At 42.8% G+C, this 27,219-nt stretch overlaps 1 protein-coding gene across 1 annotated transcript in view; it reads left to right on the top strand.

The window, feature by feature from the left end:
• The window catches only part of LOC121279061 (piezo-type mechanosensitive ion channel component 2-like), a 1,076,252-nt gene that overhangs the window by 782,486 nt on the left and 266,547 nt on the right, over positions 1 to 27,219 (top strand). Inside the window, exons 17-19 of the mRNA XM_041189919.1 lie at positions 981 to 1,129; positions 1,709 to 1,882; positions 17,955 to 18,094. Of these exons, the coding sequence (XP_041045853.1) occupies positions 981 to 1,129; positions 1,709 to 1,882; positions 17,955 to 18,094 (463 nt within the window). The remainder of the gene's footprint in view (positions 1 to 980; positions 1,130 to 1,708; positions 1,883 to 17,954; positions 18,095 to 27,219) is intronic.

The following is a 27,219-nucleotide window of genomic DNA, read 5'->3' as shown; positions in this document are numbered from 1 at the left end:
CAGCAGGTGTAATTTAAATTCAATTAATAAATCAGAATTGAAAGCTAGTCTCAGTAATGGTGAGCATAAAACTATCATCAATTGTCATTAAAACCCATCTAGTTCACTAATGTCGTTTAGGGAAGGAAATCTACCATCCTTACCTGGTCTACATGTAACTTCAAACCCAAAGCAATGTGGTTGACTCTCATCTGCCTTCTAAAATGGCTGAGCAAGGTACGCAGTTCAAGGGCAATTTAGGAATGGACAACAAATGCTGCTTGTAAAGCCCACATCCTATGATAGAATAAATTTTAAAAAGTCGCAATGCAATGACTGTTTGGCTTTTTCTTGTCAATGATGTGATTATACAAGGGCAATTAAGGATGGACAGTAAATGCTGGTCTTAACAGCCTCACCCACATCCCATGAACGAATATTTTTAAAAAGAATCAATATTAGGAATTACTCCACTACCTAGAATTCTCAGCAGAAAGCTGCAATTATAGGGAATGTGATTGAGAGATAGGAGGCTGGATTTTACAGTCCCCCTCACCGGGCATATTTTTAGTGGGAGCGACTAGACCAGCCTTCCTGCCCACCCCCAACCTAGTCCCCATAGTATGTGGGGTGGGCAAGGTGTCCTCTAGCCTGCCTGCCCTTAGGCCTATTGAGGCCCTTAAGTGGCCAATTATTGTGCACTTAAAACCCTAAATCCACCTGCACTGCCATAATACGCTGGGTAGTGGCAGGCAAGCAAGAGTGAGAAGGTTTTCTTTTTCACCCAAGTTGCTGGAAAAGCAGAAAGGAAGTGGGGATATATCATTTGGAGGCTGCCAACTGCGCATAAGTGTGGCATCACAAAATTATTACTACTGTGCCACATGAGGTTGAGATTTATTTTGCTGGCTGATACAGGGGAATACAAAGATTTTACATGTCGGAATTAGCTATGTTAAATTTTCCTTGGCTATTTATATTTATGGAGGCGTTTTTTTCAGGTACATTATGATTGGTGGCGGCGGATCCTGAAATATTTTTGGATTATTGTTGTTTCCTATACCATGCTGGTCTTGGTCCTTGTGTACACCTATCAGTTTGAGTCATTCCCAAGTCTGTGGCAAAACATGACAGGGATGGATATTGAAAAGTGAGTAACCAAGCAAATGTAGTAGAAGGTATTTTGCACAACAGTCCAGAATGTTTAATTTGATCACAAATGCCTGTTATTTTCAGAAAGACATGGCTAAGGTAAGTGCACAACTTTATTAAAGTGAGTGGAACTGAACATTAATTAGGTATAGTATTTAATAATACTGCAAAGAATAAGAAAAGTCACCACATCTTCCCAATGCAAATAGGGATGGGAAATAAGTGTTGGCCTTGTGAATAACGACCACATCCTGAGATTGATTTTTTTAAAAATTACAAACCTGTAAAGAACTAATAACTGCCACTAATCAAAGTGACAAATTGAATACACTTCACATACAGCTTGTGTAAGTTATATGCATTGGATTATGATTCAATTGAAGCAAGATAAAATAAGTGAAAATTATCACTGTCTATGCACAATGATAAATGTATAAACTTCCATCTTTTGGTGTTTAGCATTGAAAAGTAGCTCTGTATTCTACAGTTGGAAACAAAAACTCAGTTTATTTTGGTCAGAATATGGTACAAGTTCATTTCAAAATCTTATGCATTATATTATTTCTTTTTATCAAAGATTGAAGGACCTTGGATTAGAACGATTCAACATCACAGATCTGTTTACTAGTATTTTCATCCCCACATCTTTCTTGCTGGTCTGTATATTACATCTACATTATTTCCATGATCGTTTTCTGGAGCTCACTGATTTAAAAGCTGTTACCAGCAAACAGGAAAACTCTATCTATAGGTAAGAAACAATCCCTAATGTATTGGCAAATCAATCATTAGGGTTGACTATCTCTTGACCACTCTTCTTCATGATCTCAGTTCTGTCTGTGATTTTTCTGATCTATTGCAATAACTGTGCATATGAAATGGATTATATGTTGTAAATATATGCCATATATTAATTGTAAAAGCCTAAATATATGTTTTATTAGCCATCATTGACTACTTCAGATTTTAATGTTAACCATTTGGAACGTGGTGAAATACTACAGCTTTTTATTGACTTATGGGGAGAATTTTCTCCCTGTCGGGGGGAGGGGGGGGGGGGGTGGAGGGAGGGCGCGGAAACGGGCGCAGGCATGCGCGCAGCCCATCGCCACCTGTGATTGGCTGCATGCCACCATTTTACTTGGGCGGGCCAATTAAGGCCCGCCCAGCATGATGCGCGCCCAGAAGCGCTGAGCGCTCTTGGATTGTCTGAGTTGGGGCCTGCGCTCTTTTGCGCATGTGCGTGAAAGAGCGCAGAAATCTCCCTGAGGCACAGAGCTGCCTCAGGGAGATTAGTTTAAGTGCAAAAAAATTTAATAAAGGAAAAAAATAATAATTTTAAGACATGTCCCCTCTTGTGAAACTGTCACATGAGCTGGGACATGTCTATTAATTTTATTAAACATTTTTATAAGACTTTAAAAACCTTCATGAAACCTCATCCCGCCCGTGGATGAGGTTCCATGAGCCGCCTGGGCTCTTTGCCTGCCCTCCTACCTTAAGGTTGGATGGGCAGCTCAGTTTATTGATTTGACAGGTAACTGGCCTTAACAGGCCTTTGACAGTTCGGCGGGCGGGCAGCCGACTCTCGTGTGTGCCTGCTGAACTGAAAATCTGACGCGCGATGACGTCGGTTTGCACACCTGACATCACTGCGCATCATTTTACGCTTTGGCGAGTGGGCCCCGCCCAATGTGTTAAAAATTTGAAATCAGTGGACAGAGTTACATTTCCTCCTCAACACCTGCATGCTAACCTGGTTAACTGGATCACTCACCTCTGGTAGAATCTACCCCATTTTCATCTCATTGATTTCAGTGGAATGAAAGTCAGGCAGTTCTACAATAGTCAGTAAATCTACTCCACCAGATTGCAGCCAGGTGGTGAAGATAAAAATTAGCCTTTACATAGTTAAATTGGAAAAAAAACATGAGAATTATGTCTTACAAAAGACAGACAATCACTGTAAAATCATTGATGTAATGCATCCTGCTCAAGAAGATGGTATTTAAGATATTAAGGTAAACTTTTGTCCAAAGCCCTATTTCAGGCCCAGACTTGGTACTGTGGAAGCAATGGTCAGAACGTTGCTTGTCCCATGGTAAAGGAGTTAAAGGTGGGAGATAGTGGGAGGGGTGGTGAAAAGGGGGAGCTACATCAAGACATATTCACACTACCTGGAAATTTCCCCAGTGTGGGGGAGGATGTGGGGTTGATACCTGTGCCAAGGATGTGGCAACCAATTTAAATATTTAAGGCTCCAATTAAGGGTGATTGTTTTTGGGTTTGCTGGCATTTTGCTAGTTGTGGAATAGCCCCCCCACCCTTGGGTGGGAAGGCTGCCAGCTCAATGGAGATAGCTTCCCTGCAGCATGCTGGGGAGTCATCAAAGCCGGAGGCTCCATGCCACCTTAACAGGGCTGAATGAAGAAATGATCCCCAAGGAGGGCTTTCCCTTCCATTCTACAACCGCTCTGCAGTATTAGTTTAACGATAGGTTCTTATGCCCATTGCCTAACAGTGATGCGATTTTGTGGAAATTGGTTAGCGCATCTGCTAACTCTACAGACTCTACATTACTTGACATTTGTACACCTGGCCAGCTCCAATCTGTTCCCAGAATCTTTCCTGAGTGCTGGCGAGGCAGGCTACCCAAAATTGATTTTTCTTGTTATGAAAGCTGCCTGCAGAGGTGCGACCATTAATTATTATTAATTTAATTTTATGCCTCCAATGGCACCTCAATTTTTAATAGCCCTTGAGGTCTCCTGCCTGTCTCAGCTGTGCCTACCTCTCTTTTTGGAGCTGCCAAGTCTCTAGAGCTGCTAATTCTGTGATTGGGCCAGCAGCATCCCCTACTACCCTTAATAGGACAGCAAGTGTGGAGGCCCCCCCTGGCAAATTCCAGCAAGAGTAGGCTCGGGACCCCTATTTGTTCCTGACGTCGCGGTTCCAAAGCTCATTGGAAAGTCCAGCCCAATATGAGTCAAGAGGTATGAGGATCAGTTGGAATCGGTGGCCTGGCCTGACCTATGTATTTGGGGCGAGCTAATGATGCTGGTTGCACCTCTGCAGGCAGCTTGCCTGATGACAAAAATCAATTTTGGCTAGCTTGCCTTGCCAGCACTCAAGAAAATTCTGAGAACAGATTGGAGTTAGCAAGCTGTGTATATTTCAAGAAATGTAGAGTCTGCATAGCAGATGCCCTACCCAATGTCCACAAAATTGCATCACTGTCCTGCAATGGGCATAAGAACCTGTCAATTTCTGTGGCAGGGTGGAGATAATGCTGGTCGGAGATAATGCTGGTCAATCATTTTGAAGCCCACTTGTAAATTGAGTTGGTTGTTTTCAGTTAAGTTTTGTTATCCTGGTGCCTCATTTTGTATTGTAAATGAAACAGTAGGAATACAAAAATTGCCCTATAGGATATTAGAGGCGATCAATTAATAATCTACTCATTGGTTTTAATGATCACAGATGTGACAGTCCTACCATATCTTTCTTTTGGTCTAATGCAGCTCTGGGATTTCTCACTTTTTAATGTTCATTAATTACAGGTAATTTTTTTGCAACAGAATGAATTGCTTGGTTTGAGTATCAATTCTCCTTTCCAGTTTTCAAAATTCATTTATGGGAATCTACATATTTATAAAAAGGCTGAAAGTATTATTGTTCATTTTGCTTATATTTGACAATATTACAGTAATAATGACCCAGACCTTGCTGTACAAACAGTGCTCACTGTTCTTATTGGCTAAAATTGATAGCAACTTCTGACATTTGCACATGATCAGTTCAACATGGAAATCTGGAAGTTGCTGTCAGGGATACCCTGTTTCTTCACAGGCTGCACTGTTGCAGTCTTCGCCGATACACGTGGAACTCCAGGATGTTTCTTGTCTCCTGAAGAACCACATGTACATGAAGTGTCATCAGCTGCAGCTGCTCGAACTTCAGGTTTTGAAGCTTGAGCAGCAGCTGGTGTCACTCTGGTCTATCTGTGCAGTTGAGAGTTTCATGGATAGCACTTTTAATAATGTGGTCAACTTGAAGATTAAAGGGCATGCAGGGAGAGAAGAAATGAGTGACGGTCAGGCAATCAAGAAGGAGCCAGCAGGTAGTGCAGGATTACCCTGACTGCATTTCATTTTCCAACCAGTATTTCGCTCCGAATACTAGTGAGAGTGGACTCCTATGGCCCTGTCATGCGCAGTCAGAGCCTAGTCCAGGGATCCACATCTGGCTCAGCTGTACAAGGCATCGAAGAGAAAATTGAAAAAGCAATAGTGATAGTTGAAGGAACAGACACGTGTTTCTGCGGCCACAGATGTGAATCCAGGATGGTGTGTTTCCTCCATGATGCCAAGATCTAGGATGGCATTATGCAGCTGCAGAGTACTCTGAGGGGGAAAGGTGAGCAGCCAGCAGTCATGGTCCAATTTGGTACCAATGACATCGGAAGAAAGAGGGATGAAGTCCTGCAGGCAGAGTTTAGGGAGCTAAGTAGGAAAAAGGACCCTCAAAGGTAGTAACCTCCAGATTACTCACCGCACCATGTGCAAGAGAGTATAGAAATAGGAGGATAGAGCAGATGAATGCCTCACTGAAGAGATGGTGCAGGAGGGAGGGCTTTTGATTGCTGGCATATCAGGGCTGGTTCTGGGGGAGATGTGCAGGACAGACAAGTCGCACCTATACAGAGCCAGGACCATTATCCTTGTGAGGTGATTTGCAGCTACTGGGGAGGGTTTTAAGCTAACTTGGCAGTGGTGTGGAAGCCAGGAGGTAATATTGGAGAGGAAAACCAAGATGCAGAGAGGCTAGGGAAAGACAGATAGCACTGGTGCAGGAAATAGAAAGGTATAAGTTGGGGTCAGAGTAAGAGAGAATGTAATGAGATCTAAATTAGGTTTACTGTGCATGTCTGCAAATGCAGGGAATATGGTAAATAAGGTTGATGAACTGCAGGTGCAGGTATCTACATAAAAATATGATGTTGTGGCAACAATGGAAACCTGACTCAAAAAAATAGCAGGACTAAGTACTTGATATTCCCGGATGCAAGGGGCTAGACTTAATGCTCTACGCTGGTGGGTTTGAAGGTGGAGGGACTTGTAAAATCCAACAGGCAGCCTGACTACTGCCTGTACCAGACCTGTTTGAAATTTTACATGGTGCCTGCTCACCCTTGGGCCTTTTGAAACCTTTAAGTGGATGAGTTGGAGAAGATGGGGCTGTTCTCCTTGGAGAATAGAAGGTTAAGAGGAGATTTGACAGAGATGTTCAAAATGATGAGGGGTCTGGACAATAGGTAGGGAAAAACTGTTCCCATTGGAGGAAAGACCGAGAAACAGAGGACACTTATTTAAGATGATTAGCAAAAGAAAGATCAGCAAGATGAGGAAATACTTTTTTTATGCAGTGAGTGAGTAGGATATGGAATGCATTGCCTAAGAGTGCAGTTGAAGCAAATTCAGTTGACATCTCAAAAGAGAATTGGATAACTATATGTATAGAAAAAATTTACAAGGCTACTGGGGAAAGGCAGGGGAATGGGAAACAGTGAGTTGTTCTTACAGAGACCCAGCATTGGCACAATGGGCTAAATGCCCTCATTCTGTGCCGTAACCATTCTATGATTCATTATATTTGTGAAAACTGCCTGCTTTAGGTAGAAGCTCCATCCAACTGCAGAAATCTGCAGATTAAAATAAGAACCGGCACGAAAGAAGTGGGATCTGAATAACTAAATAACCAGTGCATATGTAATTGTCCACCTGTTCAGCTCCACTGAGTGAGTTGGGTTAAAATTAACTCTAATTGTTTCAGCATCTGGATCCCTTGTTAGGTTAGATGCATTATTGGTTGTCCACATTCTACCTTAATTTTAACATCTAAGTTTTTTAGTGTAGCTCATCATCAGCATGATGAATGTCATGTATATCATGTCTCCATAAATACACTCAGTTGGTGAATCATATTTTAGCATCCTTATTTTTCACATTCCTTTCATCACCCCTACAAATTATGCAACATTCCTTGGCAAAAGGATGGGCATGTGACCTTCTCTGGTTCGACCCATGCATATGAGGTGTGACACAGTCAATGAATAATCACTTGAAAATGTTAATAATCACCATCCATAACCAAAAGATTATGCACAGATTGTATAGCTGATTTAATGTTGTAACATCATGAGAAATAAGAGTTAAGACATTTTGGGTCAAGCGTATCAGAATGAAGTGGAGTTTTTTTTTATTCATGCACAGGATGCAGGCATCTCTCACAAAGCCAGCATTTATTGCAATTTCTCTTGAGAATGTGGTGGTGTACTGCGTGAACTGCTGAGTCCATGTGTTGAAGGTATTCCTACAGTACTCCTAGAGAGGCAGTTCCAGGATTTTGACCCAGCATCAATGAAGGAGCAGCAAGATGTTTCCAAGTCAGGAGATGTGAGACTTTGAGGGTCCTTGCAGTTGAAGGTGTTTCCATGTACCTGCTGCCCGGTTCTTCTCAACAAAAACAAAAATACCTGGAAAAACTCAGCAGGTCTGACAGCATCTGCGGAGAGGAATACAGTTAACGTTTCAAGTCCATATGACTCTTCACCAGAACTAAGGAAAAATAGAAAAGAGGTGAAATATAAGCTGGTTTAAGGGGTGGGGTGGGACAGGTAGAGCTGGATAGAGGGCCAGTGATAGGTGGAGATTACCAAAAGATGTCATAGACAAAAGGACAAAGGGGTGTTGACGGTGGTGATATTATCGAAGAAATGTGCTAATGGTCTTGTTCTTCTGGCTGGTAGTGATTGTGGGTTTGGAACATGCTTTCAAAGGAACCTTGATGAATTGTGGCAATGCATCTTGTAGACAGTAAAAACTTCTGCCATTGTGTGGCAGTGGTGGAGGGAGTAAATGTGAATGGTGTCCAGGCCTAAATGGTATCGAGCTGAGCTGTTGTTGGAGCTACACTCATCCAGGCAAGTGGAGAGCATTCCATCATGCTCCTGATTTGTGCTTTGTAAATAGTGGAAAGGTTTTGGAGAGTTAGGAGGTGAGTTTCTCATTGCAGAATACCCAGCCTCTGACCTGCTCTTCCAGCCAAAGTATTTATGGGGGGATTCAGTGAGGGGATGCTTTTTAATGTCAAGGCAAGGTGGGTAATATCTGGAGATCGTCATTGCCTGGCACTTGGGTGGCCGAATGTTGCTTGCCACTTATCAGTCCTGCTCTTTTTGCATCCAGCCGCATACTGCTTCATTTTGTGAAGAGTTGCAACTAAACTTAGCACTTCTCAATCATCAGCGTATGTCCCCATTTTTGACCATATGATGAAGAAAGGTCATTGAAGCAGCTACAGATGGTTGGGCCTAGTACAAAGCCCTAAGGAACTCCTGCAGCTATGTTCTGGGGTTTAGATGATTGGGGCAGAATTTTGCTGTCAGCGAGCAGGGAGCAGGGTCCACTCGCCGAAGAGTAAAATGACATGGGATGACGTCGGGCAGAACCCCCGATGTCATCCCGCCCCATTTAAATTTTCAGGAAGGCGGGCCTGCAGCAAATCAGCTGTGGGCCTGCCGACCTGTCAATGGCCAATTGAGGCTATTGACAGGATCATTTATACAATTAAAGGACCTGCCCATCCAACCTTAAGGTTGGCGGGCAGGCCAGGAGCCCTGGCGGCAAATAGATGAAACATGAAAATTCATCCAGCGGTGGGATGAGGTTTCATGCAGGGTTTCAAAAGTTGTAATAAAGTTATTATGAACATGTCCCATCTCATGTGACATTATCACATGAGGGGGACATGTTAGGGAATTTTTTTTTCTATTTTTAATATTTTTCAACGTGGAAGCAATCTCCCTGAGGCAGCAGTTAGCCTCAGGGAGATGTGTGTTCTTTCGCGCGCATGCGTGAAAGAGTGCACTCTCGCTTTTGGGGAATCCCCCCGTCTGCACAGGGAGCGCAGAGCGCTTCCCGACGGATGTCACGCTGGGTGGGCCTTAAATGGCCCGCCCACATAAAATGGCGGCGGGGCCTGCTTCTCCGGCAGGAATTGTCTCCCCGCCCGCCGGAGATTGGGTCAGGCCCGCCCGCCCAATAACAGAAAATTCTGCCCTTGGTCTCTATCAAACACAACCGGTTTCCTTTGTGCTAGTTATGACCCCAGCCAGTGGTGGTCACTAATTGTCATTGACTTCAATTTTACTAGGGCTCCTTGATGCCACATTTAGTCAAATGCTGCCTTGATGTCAGGATAGTCACTCACCTCACCTCTGGAATTCACATCCTTGTCCATGTTTGGTTCAAGGCTGTGATGAGGTCTGGAGCTTACTGGTCCTGGTGGAATCCAAACTGAGTATGGTTAATCAGGTTATTAGTAAGTGCCACTTCATAGCACTGTGGCTGATACTTTTCATCGCGTTGCTAATGTTTGAGTGCAGGCTGATGAATGGTAATTGTCCAGATCGAATTTGCCCTGCTTTTTGTTGACAGGATCTGGTCAATTTTCCACTTTGTCAGGTAGATGCTATTGTTACAGCTGTACTGAAAGAAACTTTGCTAGAGGTGCTGCTAATCCTGGAGCTCAAGAATTCAGCACTACAGCTGGGATGTTGTCAGGGTCCATGCCCAGATAAGAATAGCATATGTCTTCCCTAAAGAAAGTCGAGCAGATGGATTTTTACGACAATCCAAAAATTACGTGTTCACTATTTCTGATATTAGCATTATGTCCCAGATTTATTTAATTTACTGAATTTAATTTCTTCAGCTGCTACAGTGAGATCTGAAGTCATATTTCCAGATCATTAGTCCAGACCTCTAGTCCAGTAATGTACCACTATGCTACCATCCCCTCAATGTTAATAATAATATTAAACACTGCCTTACCTTTGCTAATATTTATTATTTTCCATTGCTTCTGTGGTAAATGTAATCTTAAAAATCACTTAACTGTGTGTTGTGGTGTGTTAGCTAATTGTGACAGTTTTAGTGGTTTCTTATTACCTCTGTTTCTTTCTTCTTTCTCTCTTTGTCCATTTATGTGTTTGCCATTACTCCATTTTCCAGCCATGCCAAAGTTAATGGGCGTGTTTATCTGTTAGTAAATAGGTGGGTACTGTTGTGCTTTCCATTAGTAATCACAAAAGTTCCTTGCAATTTTTTTCTAATCTGCCCAAAGTTGCGGCATGCAAGTCACACTCTTATTTTGGAACTGCTTTTGCACGACAATCCCAATTATCTGCACCATATTTTTATTTGCATCCTGAATATAGAGATCATAAGATGCATATAATGTTTTAACAGTAATTTTGGTATTTATAGTATGGTGTTTTCTAATAAAAATGTTATCTTGAATCAAATATCAAGGCTTGCATTAATGGTATAGCAGCCTACTTTAAATTTAAAGTCATCAATTAGTCATCTGACTAATTGTCCAGTATTACAAATGGTCAATGTTAACTAGCATGAAGTTTTTAAACAAATGACTGGCTAACAGAGACAAAGAAATGCCTATTTCTTGGGGTTTCTCCCAGTTTCTAGTTATAATTTAGTGAAGACACAAAGAATTTCAGAACTTCATTAATTGAACCAGTGGCTAATGTCACTTGAACACATTTCAGGGAATCTTGAGTCTCCTCAATGCAACAGTGAAGTGAGGTACTTCTGGACTTCTACTGACAGATAGGAGATTTTATTTTTAATTCTTCATTTAAAATATTGAAAAGAAAACAGTTTGTACTGAAATTAAGGTTCCACTTCAGTTATTATTAAAAAATGTTACTGTTGAATTTCTAACTTTTAACACCTTGCCTAGATAGAATACTCTATATATCCAAAGACAATACCCAAATCTAATATTAAAAAATATAAACAAATAAAAATTATAATAGCAACAAAACCTTTCATTTATTTAGCATCTTTAATGGAGAAAGATGTCTTTAAGCACTTCACAGGGATATAATCAAAAAGTTGGATGCCAAGCGGTTTTTCCCGCAGGATAGTTCCTTGAATCTGAATTTAATTCTTGTGGACAATAAAAAACCAGCCCATCATAGCATTCACTCAAATTACTCATTTCTCAGATTAGCCACTTAGATAGTATAACTCTCAAAACAATTGACCATCTGCAATGATATGCTTAACATGTTTGTGCAATGAATCCATGAAAATGGCTCAAATGGCAATTTATCCAGAATACTTAGGGCTGAATTTTTCAGGTGGTGGGCGGGCTTGGCGGGAGCGGACGGGGGCGGTCGTAGAGCTGATCGCCACCTGCGATCAGGTCCGCACCACCATTTTATGTGGGTGGGCCAATTAAGACCCGCCCAGAGTAAGACACGAGCCTTATTGAGCTGTAACGCTACCTGTGCGGGAAGGGGGAAGAGGGAGAGTTGGGGCCAATGCTCTTTCACGCATGTGCATGAAACAGCATTTCGATCAATATTGAAATAATTAAATAAATGGAGAAAAAATTATGAGATGAATTATGTTTTTATATCTTGGAATTTTTATTTATTTAATAAAAGCTTTAGGAACCTCATCCCGCTCGTGGATGAGGTTTCCTAAAAAACGTAAAGGCCACTTGGCATCTTCACCTGCCCGCCAACCTTAAAGTTGGGTAGGCAGCGTTCACTAACATTAATTACTTCCTTAATAGCCTTAATTGGCCATTTATATATCGGTGGGTACACAGCTGACTCCGGCACGCACCTGCCGAACGAATCATCGTGTGTCATTTTACACGTCAGCGTGTCGGGCCCGCCCCTGCACACCGACTGAAAAATCCTGCCCTTACTTTCCATATAAAGCATGGTTTCCTGTACCCGAATTTGTTAGATCCTGATTTTTGCAAGCACGGAGGTGGATGGGTGCATAAACTTGTTTCACCGCCTGGCATGCCTGTTTCCTGGCACCATGCATAGGCCATATCCCTGGAGGCAGAATGGATGAGGCCAGCAGGGCTACCTGCCTGTAAGTGGTTGGTAGCCAACTCAACTTGTTAAAGGCCTATTGTTGGACGCTGACAGTCAGGCTTAAGAGACCTTCCACACCTGTCTGGTTTCAGCTGCAGCCACAGGCCATCCTGTGGAGGGGCTTCCCCTGCACAGTGGTGGCCCAGTTGTTTTAACTATAAAATATTAGAGAGAGGGCATCTCAAAATGCTTGTGCCCTCTCTCTTGCTTACTTAACAAGGCAGCCTGCTTCAGTGATAGAGGGCCCTTTAGCTTCAAAAGAAGCCACCCGGCATCCTAAATTGGATGATGAGCCCTCGATTTGGCCACTAATTGGCCGATTCAGGGAAAATCGCAGCCGGGTGACTGTCCCCCATACAGTGCAGGCATCTGACTCCCCCCAACCCCACTTATTTGAACCTGATGTCAGTGTCCTGAAGCCCACAGGTAAAATCGTGCCATCGATATTATTAGGGAATGGACTTGGCCAGGTGGTCGAAGTTTCAGTAGGGGAGCATTTCGGGAAAAGTGACCATAATTCAGTAAGTTTCAAGGTACTGGTGGATAATGATAACAGGAGTCCTCGGGTTAAGATGTTTAATTGGGGGAAGGCTAATTATAACAATATTAGACAGGAACTGAGGAATCTAGACTGGAGGCAGATGTTTGAGGGCAAATCAACAACTGACATGTGGGGGGCTTTCAAACGTCAGTTGATAAGAATTCAGGACCAGCATGTTCCTGCTAGGATGATGGATATGTATGGCAAGTATCAGGAACTTTGGATAATGAAGGATTGTGTGAGATTAGACAAAAAGAAAAGGGAAACATTCGTAAGGTCTAGAAGGCTGGGAACAGATGAAGCCCGAGGAGAATATAAAGAAAGTAGGAAGAAACTTAAGCAAGGAGTCAGGAGGGCTAAAAGGGGTCATGAAAGGTCATTGGCAAACAGGATTAAGGAAAATCCCAAGGCCTTTTATACTATGTTAAGAGTAAGAGGGTAGCCAGGGAAAGGATAGGCCCACTCAGGGACAGAGGTGGGAATCTGTGTGTGGAGCCAGAAGAAATGGGAGAGGTACTAAGTGAGTACTTCTCATCAGTATTCACCAAAGAGAAGGACTTAGCGGTCGATTTGCCTAGGGAAGAGTGTGTAGATAGCCTGGATCATGTTGAGATCAAAAAAGAGGAGGGTTAGGCGTCTTGAAGAATATTAAGTTGAATAAGTCCCCAGGGCCAGATGAGATCTACTCCAGAGTACTAAAGGAGGCAAGGGAGGAGATTGCTGGGGCCTTGACAGAAATCTTTGTATCCTCACTGGCTACGGGTGAGGTCCCAGAGGACTGGAGAATGGCCAATGTTGTTCCATTGTTTAAGAAGGGTAGCAGGGATAATCCTGGAAATTACAGGCTGGTGAGCCTTACGTCAGTGGTAGGGAAATTATTGGAAAATTTTCTTTGTGACAGGATTTACTACCATTTGGAAGCAAATGGGCATATTAGTGAGAGGCAGCATGGTTTTGTGAAGGGGAGGCCATGTCTCACTAACTTGATCGAGTTTTTCGAGGAAGTGACAAAGATGATCAACAATGGAAGAGCAGTGGATGTTATCTACATGGATTTCAATAAGGCCTTTGACAAGGTCCCTCATGGCAGACTGGTACAGAAGGTAAAGTCGCATGGGATCAGAGGTGAGCTGGCAAGATGGATACATAACTGGCTTGATCATAGAAGACAGAGGGCAGCAGTGGAAGGGTGCTTTTCTGAATGGAGAGCTGTGACTAGTGATGTTCCACAGGGATCACTGCTGGGACCTTTGCTGTTTGTAGTATACGTAAATGATTTGGAGGAAAATGTAACTGGGCTAATTAGTAAGTTTGCAGACAACGCTAAAGTTGGAGGAGTTGCAGATAGTGAAGAGGATTGTCAAAGGATACAACGGGATATAGCTCAGTTGGAGACTTGGGTGGAGAAATGGCAGATGGAGTTTAATCCGGACAAATGCGAGGTAATGCATTTGGAAGGTCCAATACAGGTAGGAATTATACAGTAAATGGCAGAACCCTTAAGTGCATTGACGGGTAGAGGGTTCTGGGTGTACAGGTCCACAAGTCACTGAAAGCGGCAACGCAGGTGGATAAGATAGTCAGGAAGGCATATGGCATGCTTGCCTTCATCGGCAGGGGTATTGAGTATAAAAGCTGGGAAGTCATGCTGCAGCTGTACAGAACCTTGGTTAGGCCACACTTGGAATATTGCGTGCAATTCTGTTCGCCACATTAGCAGAAGGATATGGAGGTGTTGGAGAGGGTGCAGAGGAGGTTTACCAGGATGCTGCCTGGCTTGGAGGTTACTAACTATGAGGAGAGGTTGGAGAAACTCAAATTGTTCTCATTAGAGCGACGGAGATTGCGGGGCGACTTGATAGAAGTTTACAAAATTATGAGTGGCATGGACAGAGTAGATAGTCAGAAGCTTTTTCCCAGGGTGGAGGAGTCAATTACTAGGGGACATAGATTTAAGGTGAGAGGAGAAAACTTTAGAGGAGATGTGTGGAGCAAGTTTTTTACGCAGAGGGTAGTGAGTGTCTGGAACTCTCTGCCAGAGGAGGTGGTGGAAGCAGGTACAATAGTGGTGTTTAAGATGCAGCTTGACAAATACATGAATAGGATGGGAATAGAGGAATTATGGACCCCGGAAGTGCAAAATGTTTTAGTTTGACAACTAATATGATCGGCTCAGGCTTGGAGCGCTGAAGGGCCTGTTCCTGTGCTGTACTTTTCTTTGTTCTTTGTTCTTTGATATTATTAGAAAAGAAGAAAGTTTATCTATGTATTGACTTCTCCAGAGAAAATGAAGTTGTCCTCAAAAGCTGTTATTTTCTGATCATACTATTATGGGTGATAATCTGTTTAACCAAGTGCTAACCTGCAATTTTACTAAATTGGAGTAATAAGATTTTCTTTAGGCTGCTTAAACTTTCTTCATTGCACAAACTGCTATCCCTTAAATTATTGGTGTTGTCATTGGCGTAATCTTTAAATTAGCACTCAGAAACATTGTGATGCTTGTTACTGTGATAAACTAAAATGGAAATGGCAAAACACAGTACAAATGCTTGACACAGGAATGGGTCAGTGTACCTGAACCTGTAATCAGATCAGATTTAATTCCCCAAGCAGTCCCTCCATTCTGCACTGAATCCTCTAAAGCCATCACAATCTCTGCCACTGATTTTTAAAAGAGCATAGGTTAAAGAGAAAACTTGGTAACAGAAGCAGTTCTTGGCTTTTAACTCTGTTTTTTTAACATTTAACAAGTGTTTTAACTCTGAGAAATCCAGAAGGAACTGCTGTGCTAATGCATTGAAATCTTGTCCTTCTTTCACATAACCAAAGTTGCTTCGGAATGGATGGGGTGGGGGGAGTGCAGGTGTAGGGTAGAGTTGGGCCCACGGACCCTGGAAGTGGCCACTGTGGCGGCCGTGTTCCAAGGCAGGCTGGTTTAAAGGCCCACCTTGGTTCTCTGGAACTTAGTCTCATTGTTTGGTTACATCTTAGGCCTTGTAGCCCTTCCCCCCACCCCCCCACCCACTTCCATGCCACCTCCATGTCCCCCTACCAACTCAATGCCAACCCACCCCCACGATCCCTTATAGACCCCATGCTAACTCAATAACTCAATGCCAACTCATGCCTCCCACCCCCAATGGCCCCTTATAGCCTCATGCCAACTCATGGCCCTTCCATGCTCATTCACCCAGTATACACTGTACAAAAGCAATGAACCCAATTGTAACAATGGCATGCGTGAAACTTTTTTTAAAAAAAAACAATCACTCATTCATCATTCTTTAAAAAAAACTGGTGTTTCTATAATCCGTATAAAAGTACCAATAAAACAGGCCATGAAATTATCAGTAACAGAAGCGTTAAGCACTTCACATGTCAACAGTTCTTTCCAGCTGTGTAAACAACCTCCTACTCACATAATCCCTTTCAAAGTCTGAGCTCTCAGTCAAGCCCCATGGGGCATGAATGACATGTTTTCTAAGCAGTTCCACACATGCCGTTATCACTGGATGGTTCATTGATTCTGTACATAGTGCACACTGGGTGAATGGGCATGGAAAATTCATGAGTTGACATGGGGGCTATAAGAAGTCATGGTGGTGAGTGGAAGGCATAAGTTTGCTTTGAGTCGGAGAGGGCATAAGAGGCACAGATAAGCCCTTTTGAACTTATCTTTCAAAAGGTTCCTAAATCCACACTATGATTCATGACTCCTCTGAGATCCATCAACCACAAGTCATGGAGAAGCTGGCCCAACTCCACAAAAATTGTGGGGAGAGGGGCAGGGCTAGGAGATGCCTACACCTGCAAAGAAGCAGGCCAGGCTGTGAGCACAGGGTGTGAGCTCACTACTCACACCCTTATCCTGTGTCAGTGAAAACTGGGGGTGCCAGAATGGGCACCGGAATCCCTGATTTGTCCTGCTCACCATTTTTAAATAGCTCTAGAGTCATTCCAACTCCATGAAAATCTGGGTCATAGAGTGGCCATTTGGCCCATCAAGTCCATGTCAGCTTCCTGCCGTGTAGTCAGTCTACTGACCTGCTTGGTCGTTGTAGCCCTGCACTTTCCTTTTGAAATCATTGATTGTTTCTGCATCCATCAGCCTCGGGGGTGTTGAATTCCAGGTCACCACCACTCGCTGTGTAAAAAAGTTGTTCTTCACTTTCCCCCTTCATCTCTTATCCAAATCTTGAATCGGTGTTCTCTAGTCCATGTACAATCAAGTAATGAGATAGAGATGGATGAAATAATTATTACCACCTTCTCCTTGCCTTGCTTATGTGGTTGCTACATGTCCAATTCTTCATTAACGTTCATGGTCAAAGTAAAACATCCCCTTCGATTACCAATGGAGTATGCCATGTATATAACATCCACAAATACCTTTATTCTTAAAGAAAATTTTCAAGCAAAATTTTTATTTGTGAATATTATCAAGCTACTGTGCTACCATGTATAGTTTGTCTAGAAAGTGCATGATCTATATTTTCTAAAGCATGCAAGTGCCTTCCTTCATTTTGTAAGATATTCAAATGCAACTGCAAATTGGTAATATTTTGTAATTTTTGATTCTAACAAAGCAAGCAGAATGAAATGTTAACTTTTGAATGTACGCCTAAACAAAATGAGCACAGTCTGAAACACATCTCAAATATGGAATGGCGATTAATATTTGAATGTGTTGATGTTTTGCAAATATAAGCAACGAATGTTGGGAGTTGCATGTATTATCCTAACCAGAAAAGAATACAATGCAGAGAGAAACAGTAAACAGCATATTTTAAAGATAATAAGCTTTGTCTGGCTTCATGCAAATCTTTTAAAAAAAAAATTCTTTCATAAGGTTTCTGTACTCATCCTCTTTTTCTTCCTATGTGAATTATTCTGTACAGAATCAAGCAATACATATCAAATCGCCAGAATGCGTAAGTCTTCCAAAGACATGAAATGCTTGCTCTCATATGTTATCATTTCATGCTCTCCACTTAAACTCTGGCAATTTTCTCCCAGTGGAAAATGTCAAGTTTAAGCATGATTCATAAAAACAACAAACTGCAGGCTGTGAATTGAAGCACCACTTTTAATATGCACCTGCTTTAGATAGTTGCTGCATAAGCCAAACAATTAATCTAAAACTCTAACATTCTGATGTACACATGATCATATGGAAAGACTTCTGTAAAAAGTTAGCATAAAGTGCTTGTAATTCTAAGTTGAGAAATCTCTGCACCTATTCTCGATAAGAGTAAAACATGCTGGTTAAAGTTTTCTTAACTAATAACTTGCCAACAGGTTAGTAAATCAGGAGGGAAGCCTCCCAGACATCGGTATGATGAATATTAACACCAGTACTCAAAAAGAGGAAAGAATGGAGGGTAAAAAGCCAGAGGAGTGTGAAGATGATGATGAAGAAGAAGAGGAAGAGCCCACAGGTGATTTATTTTTCATTTATCTTTCGTACTGAGTTGCATAAGCATTTTTTGGCATCAAGTAGCTTGGGAACACAACCCTGGAGGCTATTCCTGTAGTATCTGTTTACAAGTAAGTCCAGATAATGAAACATTATTAGTTGGCTGTTGGAACTAGATTATGTAATGTTTTGGAAGTTATAGCAAACTGATGTGAGTAACCCTATTGGAATTTGCTACCCCCATAAAACATTAACTTACATTGTTTTCCCCTTAAAGGTCTTTCCTGTATTTACATTTGATAAAATTATTTTATATAGCTTATTTCAAATATAACATAACATTACATAGAATTTCCAGCACAGAAACAGGTCCAGGGAAAATTTACAGTTGTCATGGGTAGCAGTCAAGATAACTGTGACGAACAAATCTGTCAGTCTGCTGCTCTCTTATTGTCTTCTTTACTTTTTGTTGGTACAATAATAGAGTGGAGTATGTGTAGTCCAACGTTATTTACATGGAGTTATAAAGGGAGGAATTTAATTCCACACCCCACCCACACCCACCATTCTCGGGAGCAGGCTGGTAAGCGGGGGAGACCATACAATCGAGAGGGGAAGCTGAGTATGGGGTGCCTGTTACCTTCCCAACCTTCCCAATTGTACAATACCACCACCTCCTCCCCCCCCACCCCCCCCCCATCCCCCCCGACCAAGTCAGGAACAAACGGGAAAGGTCAAGAACAGCCTTTCCAACTGGTGGCCAATTGCTATTAAAAGTTGCTATTCAATGGAAATGGCCAGCTCTTGGAAGTGGAATCTTTGCCTTCAAAGGCACAAAAGCTCCAATAGCAGACAGTTAACTGTCTGATTAATATTTAATCCCATCGGGTCTTCTGAAAATGGCTGTGGCATGGTTGCCCCTGGCTTTCCGGCTGGTGGACAGGACAATAGTCATTAAATTCAGCCCATAGAGTTTACAACACAATAACAGGCTATTCAGGTCAACTAGTTCATATAGATGTATATGTTCCACACAAAGCCACACTAGTTCATCTAACACTTTCAGCATAACCTTTTATTCCTTTCTCCCTCCTGTGTTTATGTTTATCTTTTTTTTCATTAAATGCATCTATCTATTCACCTCGACTACTGTATGTGGTAACAAGTTTCACATTCTGACTACTCTCTGGGTGAAGAGAGTTTGCCTGAATTTAAATTGGATTATTATTGCTGCTAAGTTATTGACATTCTCTATTCATCAAAACAAGGAATGTGACCCATGGGAATTAAGTGTTTCCCTCATTAGGAACTAAGCATTATCACAAAAGGTTGTTATTGGCCCATTGTGTTTAGGACAGTTCTTGGGTAGCACTATTAAATTGGACCTGCTCTCCTGCAGTTTCCCCAAAACCCTGTAATTTTTTTTCCTTTACAGTATTTTTTTGTATTTGTTCATGGGATGTGGCCAGCATTTATTACCCATCCTAGTTCCGAGGGCATTTAAGAGTCAACCACATAGCGGTGGGTCTGGAGTAACATGTAGGCCAGTCCAGGTAAGGACAGTGGATGACCCTAAAGGACATTAGTGAACCAGATGGGTTTTTACAACAATCAATGATGGTTTAATCAAAAACAAAAATTGCTGGAAAAACTCAACAGGTCTGAAAGCATCTGTGGAGAGAAAGATAGAGTTAATGTTTCGAGTCCATGTGACTTCTTCAGAACTAAAGAGAAGTAGAAATGTGGTGGGCAGTGTTAGGTGAAGGCAAAGGAGAGGTTGCAAAAATGTCATAAACTAATGGTCGAAGGGGTGTTGATGGTGGTGATACTGGCTAAAGGAGGTGTTAATGGTGACATTAAGAGCAGAATTATCGCCCCGTTGGGGGGGAAGTTTAGGAGCGGGCATGTGGAGGTGCGCCTCTGATCGTCGCCCCCAATTGGGGGCGTGCTGTCATTTTACCTGGGCTGGCCAATCTGCCAGGAAGCACTATGCGCTCCATGTGTGGGCTTGAGGGGGATTTTCTGAGCCGAGAATGTGCTCTTTTGCGCATGTGCACGAAAGAGTGCACTCATCTCCCTGAGGCTAAGTGCTGCCTCAGGGAGATTGGCTCCACACTAAAAAATCTTAAATATAGAAAAAAAAAAATTCCCTGATAAGCCCCCTCTTGTGAGTGACACTGTCACATGAGTTGGGACATGTCCATCACTTTCAAAGGCACTTTTAGTACATTTTCAAAAACCTACATGAAACCTCATCCTGCCCGTGGTTGAGGTTTCATGCTTTAACTAATGCCTGCCAGGGCTCCTGGCCTGCCTGCCAACCTTAAGGTTGACGGGCAGGTCCACTAATTACTTTAATGAGTTTGTCAATGGCCTCAATTGTCCATTGACAGGTCGGCGGGCGCACAGCTGATTCTGCTGTGTTCTGCCCGACGTCATCCCGCATCATTTTACGCATCAGTAAGCGGGCCCCGGCCCCCGCTTGCCGATTGGGAAATCGTGGCCAAAGAGTAGAAAGCAGGATGAGCAAGTGACAGATGGCCCTAGTGGGGGTGGGGTGGGGGGAGGGGACGATGTGGGAGAAAAGATTGAAATAGGCTGAAAGGTGGGGATAAAACAATGAATGGAAATAAATTTTAAAAATAATAATAGAAATAGATAGGAAAAATATATATATAAAAATTGCAAAATAAATATTTGAAAAAAGGGGATCAAAAAGGGGTAAGGCTGGAGGAGAGAGTTCATGATCTGAAGTTGTTGAATTCAATGTTAAGTCTGGAAGGCTGTAAAGTGCCTAATGGGAAGATGAGGCGTTGTTCCTCCAGTTTGTGTTGAGCTTCACTGGAACATTGCAGCAGGCCAAGGATGGACATGTGGGCATGAGACAGGGTGGTGTGTTGAAATGGCAAGCAACAGGAAGGTCTGGGTCACGCTTGCAGACATCAAAGGTGTTCCGCAAAGCGGTCACCCAGTCTGCGTTTGGTCTTTCCAATGTAGAGGAGACCGCATTGGGAGCAGCAAATGCAAAAGACCAAATAGAGGGAAGTGCAAGTGAAGCGCTTCTTCACTTGAAAGGAGTGTTTGAGCCCTTGGACGGTGAGGAGGGGGGAGGTAAGGGGGCAGGTGTTGCACCTTCTGCGATTACATGGGAAAGTGCCGTGGCAGGGAGTTGAGGTGTTGGAGGAGTGGACCAGAGTGTCCTGGAGTGATCGGTCCCTACAGAATGCTGACAGTGGGGATGAAGGGAAGATGTGATTGGTGGTGGCATCATGCTGGAGTTGCCAGAAATGGCGGAGGATGATCCTTTGAATGCAGAGGCTGGTGGGGTGAAAAATGAAGACAAGGGGGACCTTATCATGGTTCTGTGAGGGAGAGGGAGGTGTGAGGGCAGAGGCGTGGGAGATGGGTCGGACACGGTGAGGGCCCTCTCCACCACTGTGGATGGGAAACCTCAGTTAAGGAAGAAGGAAGACATGTCATAAGCACTGTTTTGGAAAGTGGCATCATCGGAACAGATGTGAAGGAGGTGAAGGAACTGAGAGAATGGGATGGAGTCCTTACAGGAAGCAATGATTTAATGATCATCATTAAACTTTTAATTCCAGATTTTTATGGATTTCAAATTCCACCATCTGATATGGCAGGATTCAAACCCAGGTCTCCAGAGCATTACATTGGGTCTCAGGATTACTTATTCAGTGACAATACCACTATGCCATCTTGAAAGTTATTACTGAATCTGCTTCTACATAAGAACATAAAGGGGAGAATTTTTCCTATGGCGGATGGGCTAGGCGGGAGCGGGCGGGGCAGGTGTGGAGCCAATTGCTGCCTGCGATTGGCTGCGCGCCGCCATTTTAAGCGGGCAGGCTGATTAAGGCCTGCCCTGTGTAACACGCAGCCGGTAGCCCTTACCTGTGCAGGTGGGAGAGGAGGGAGATTGAATGGATTATAAAAGCTTTTAATAAATTAGGTAAAAAATTATTTAAACATGTCCCATCAGGTGATAGTGTCACATGAGTTGAGACATGTTTGTGAAGTTTGGAAAATTTATTTAATTATTTTATAAAACCTTCAGGAAACCTCATCCTGCCAACCTTAAGGTTGGACGGGCAGCATTCTTAACAAGTGTAATTACTTTTTTAATGGCCTTAATAGGCCGTTGACAATTTGGCGGGCGCGCAGCCCCCTCCAGCGCGTGCCCACTGAATGAAATATCGAAATGACATGCGATGACGTCAGGACCCACGCTCGATGTCATCACGCGTCATTTTACGTGTCAGCGTGTCAGTCCAGCCCCCACACGCTGAAGGCAATATTCTGCCCAAGAAATAGGAGCGGGAATAAGCCATTCGGCTCCTCAAGCCTGCCCCGCCATTCAATAAGATCATGGTTGATCTGCCTCAGGCCTCAACTCCTCTTTTGTGACAGCTCCTCGTAGCCCTCAATGCCCCGATATTTCAAACATCTATCCACCTCCTCTTTAAATACTTTCAGTGATCTAGCCTCCTCAATTCTCTGGGGTAGAGAATTCCAGACATTCACTACCCTCTGAGAGAAGAAATTCCTTTGCATCTCAGTTTTAAATGAGTGTCCTCTTATTCTGTAACTATGTCCCCTAGTTTGAGATTCCCCCACTAGTGGAAACATTTTCTCAACATCAGCCCTGTCAAGCCCCCTCAGAATCCAGTGAATAAAGGCCTAACTTGTTCAGCCGTCCTTGAAAACCAACCCTTTCATCATTGGAATCAGCCCAGTGAATCTCTTTTGAACTGCATCCAATGCCAGTATATTCATTCTTAAATACAGGGACCAAAACTGTAAACAGTACTCCAGGTGCGGCCCTCACCAACACCCTGTACAGTTGTAACAATACTTCCCTATTTTTAAACTCCAACCCCCTAGAAATACAGGCCAAAATTCCTTTGCCTTCTGCTAACTTTTTGTGTTTCATGCACAAGAACGCCCTCTATGTTGCACTTCTTTGAGTCGGTCTCCATTTAAATAATAGTCTGCCTTTTGATTCTTCCTACCAAAGTACATGACCTCATACTTACCTCCAATAAACTCCATCTGCCAAGTTTTTTCCCACTCACTCAACCTATCCATATCCCCTTGCAGATTCGTTATGTCCTCATCACAACATGGCTTCCCACCTATTTTTGTATGGTCAGCAAATCTGGATACATTACACTCTGCCCCCTTCTCCAAGTCATTAATATAGATAGTAAATAATTGAGGCCCTAGGACTGATCCTTGTGGCACGCTACTGGTTACATCTTTCCAACCTGAAAAAGACCCATTAATCCCAACTCTCTCTTCTGTGTGTTAACCAATCCCCAATCCATGATAATACATTAGCCGCAATACTGTGAGCTCCTACCTTGTGCAATAACCCTTTATGTGACACCTTATCAAATGCCTTCTGGAAATCCAAATACACTACACCGACCAGTTCCCCTTAATCAACTTTGATTGTTGTACCCTCAAATAACTCTACCAAACTTGTCAAACATGATTTTCCTTTCACAAAACCATGTTGACTCTGTTTGATTGTTAAGCTTTTCTAAGTGTCCTGCTATTTCTTCCTTAATAATGGTTTCTTAACATTTTCCCAATGACAGATGTTAGGCTGACTGGCCTACAGCTGCCTGCTTTTTGTCTCTCTCCCTTCTTGAACAAAGGCGTCACATTAGCGATTTTCCAATCCGCTGGGACCCTCTCGGACTCCAGTGAGCTCTGGAATATGTCGACCAATACCTCCACCATCTCTGCAGCCACTTCCTTTAAAACCCTTGGATGCATTCCATCAGGCCCTTGCAACTTGACTGCCTTTAGCCCCATTAGTTTGTCAAATACTTTGTCCCTCGTGATAGAGCCTGTTACAAGATCTTTCCTCCCCTTAGCTCCTTGCTTATCTGATATCTTTGGGATGTTTATAGTGTCCTCCACTGTGAAGGCCGATGCAAAATGTTGTTTTAAATTATCTGCCATTTCCCTCTTCCCCGTTATCAGTTCTCCAGTTGCATCCTCGAAGGGTCCCACGCTCACTTTAGCCATTCTCTTTTTATATACCCGTAGAAGCTCTTGCTGTTTGTTTTTATATTTCTTGCCAATTTACTTTCATAATCAACTTTCTCTCTCTTTATTAGCTTTTTAGTCATCCGCTGCTGGTTCCTAAAAAATTCCCAATCCACTGGCCTACCATTAGATTTTGCTGCTTTGTATACCTTAGGTTTTGATTGGATACTCCTTGACTGCCTTTGTTAACCACGGGTGGTTCATCTTTCTCATCAAGTCCTTCTTTTTGACCGGGATAAATTTTTTGCTGAACTTTATGAAATATCTGTTTCAATGTCTGCCATTGCTCATCCGCTGACCTACCCCTTAGTCTATTGAAAGGCTTCTGCACCTTTTCAGGTAGTGCATTCCAGATTACAAAAACTCGTTGTGTAAAAAACATTTCTCCGGTTTCTTTATCAGTCACCTTTATATTGTGTACCCTGGTTACCAACCTTTCTACCTTTGGGAATATTTTGTGTTCACTTGCTCTATCAAAACCATTCCTGATTTTGGACACCTCTGTTAAATCTCCTGTGAGCCTTCTCTGCTCCAAGTAGAACAACCCCAATAACATCTATTACTCCCAGGTTTAATGCAACACAAGAAGGTGCAAATTAATGTTTCCTCTATTGGGAAGCCTCATTCACAGAAGAACTGACCCGATGCATCAATGTAATATGTCTATTTCCCACACCAGTCATTTTTAAGAATTCTCTCATCGATATTTACAGAATTGAAGAAATGTAGCTGGTCCTAGAAATTAGTTGGAGATTATGCATCTCACATAGCACCTTTAAAACCAACAAAGAGTTATGTGGACAGAGTATGAAGCTTACATATTGCATAGGATATACGGAACAGAAACAGGCCATTCAGGCCACCAATCCAAGCTGCTGTTTATGCTCCACTTGAGCTCCCTCCCATCTTTCCTCATATAAACTTATCATCGTAACCCACTATCCCCTTCTCCCTCAAATCTCGTCGAGCTTCCCCTTAATGCAATAATGCAACTGTACTATTCACTTCAACCATTCCCTGTGTAACAAGTTCCACATTCTCACTTCAGAAGTTTTTTTTTCTGAATTCCTTATTGAATTTCTTGGTGATTACCTTATATTGATGGCCTCTAGTTATGTTCTTCCCACAAGAGGAAATATTCTCTCTTTACCCAGTCTATCAAAGCCTTTCTTAATTTTTAAAGACCTTTTAAAGATGACCCCTCAGCTTCTTTTTTCAACAGAAAAGACCCAGCCTGTCACTCCTTGCCGGATAAGTACCCACACATTTCTGATACCATCATAACCTGTATATCCTTTTTATCATATGGTGACCAGAATGGCAAACAATACTCCAAGTATGGTCTAAGCAAGGATCCCAAGAAAAGGAATTTGTGGAACGTCTATGAGATGGCTTTTTGGAGCAGCTTGTGGTGGAGCCCACTAGGGAACAGGCAATTCTAGATTTAGTGATGTGTAATGAGGCAGATTTGATAAGAGAGCTTAAGGTGAAGGAACCCTTAGGAGAAGTGAAAATAATATGATAGAATTTACTCTGCAATTTGAGAGGTAAAAGCTGGAATCAGATGTAATGATATTACAGTTGAATAAAGGCAAATACAGAGGCATAGGGGAAGAGCTGGCCAGAATTGACTGGGTGATGAGCCTAGCAGGAAAGACAGTGGAACAGCAATGGCAGGAGTTTCTGGGAGTAATTTGGGAGACACAGCAAAAATTCGTCTGTAGGAAGAAGAAGCATACTAAAGGGAGGATGAGGCAACCATGGCTGACAAGGGAAGTCAGGGACAGCATAAAAGCTAAAAGGAAAGCATACAATGCGGCGAAGAGCAGTGGGAAACCAGGGGATTGGGAAGCCTACAAAGACCAACAGACGACAACTAAAAAAGAAATAAGGAGGGAGAAGATTAAATATGAGGGTAAACCAGCCAGTAATATAAAAGAAGATTGCAAGAGTTTTTTTAGACATATAAAGGTAAAAGAGAGGCAAAACTGGACATTGGGCTGCTGGAAAATGACGCTGGAGAAGTAGTAGTGGGGAACAAAGAAATGTCGGAGGAACTGAATAGGTACTTTGCGTCAGTCTTCACAGTGGAAGACACGAGTTACCCCAAAGTTCAAGAGATTCGGGAGGCAGAGGTGAGTATGGTGGCCATTACCTAGGAGAAAGTGTTACGAAAACTGAAAGGTCTGAAGGTGGATAAATCACCTGGACCAGATGGATTACACCCCAGAGTTCTGAAGGAGATAGCTGAAGAGATAGTGGAGGCGTTAGTGGTGATCTTTCAGGAATCACTGGAGTTAGGGAGGGTCCCAGAGGAATGAAAAATCACTAATGTAACCCCCCTGTTTAAGAAGGAAGTGAGGCAAAAGGCGGGGAATTACAGGCCAATTAGCCTGACCTCGGTCGTTGGTAAGATTTTAGAGTCCATTATTAAGGATGAGATTTCAGAATACTTGGAAGTGCATGGTAAAATCGGGCAAAGTCAGCATGGTTTCATCAAGGGGAGGTCATGCCTGACAAACCTGTTAAAATTCTTTGAGGAGGTAACGAGTAGGTTAGACAAAGGAGAGCCAATGGATGTTATCTACTTGGACTTCCAGAAGGCCTTTGACAAGGTGCCACACAGGAGGCTGCTCAGTAAGGTAAGAGCACATGGTGTTGGAGGCAAGGTACTAGCATGGATAGAAGATCGGCTGTCTGGCAGGAGGCAGAGAGTGGGGATAAGGGGGTCCTTCTCAGGATGGCGGCCGGTGACTAGTGGAGTTCCGCGGGGGTCAGTGTTGGGACCACAACTTTTCACTTTATACATTAATGATCTAGATGAAGGAACTGAGGGCATTCTGGCTAAGTTTGCAGATGATACAAAGATAGGTGGAGGGACAGGTAGTATTGAGGAGGCAAGGAGGCTGCAGAAGGATTTGGACAGGTTAGGAAAATGGGCAAACAAGTGGCAGATGGAATACAACGTTGGGAAGTGTGAGGTTATGCACTTTGGTAGGAAGAATAGAGGCATAGACTATTTTCTAAATGGGGAGAGAATTCCGAAATCTGGAGTGCAAAGGGGCT

The sequence above is a fragment of the Carcharodon carcharias genome, chromosome 6 (genome assembly GCF_017639515.1).
Source record: "Carcharodon carcharias isolate sCarCar2 chromosome 6, sCarCar2.pri, whole genome shotgun sequence".
NCBI lineage: Eukaryota > Metazoa > Chordata > Chondrichthyes > Lamniformes > Lamnidae > Carcharodon > Carcharodon carcharias.
Note: the sequence above shows the minus strand (reverse complement) of the source record. Positions and strands in the feature narration are given on the sequence as shown.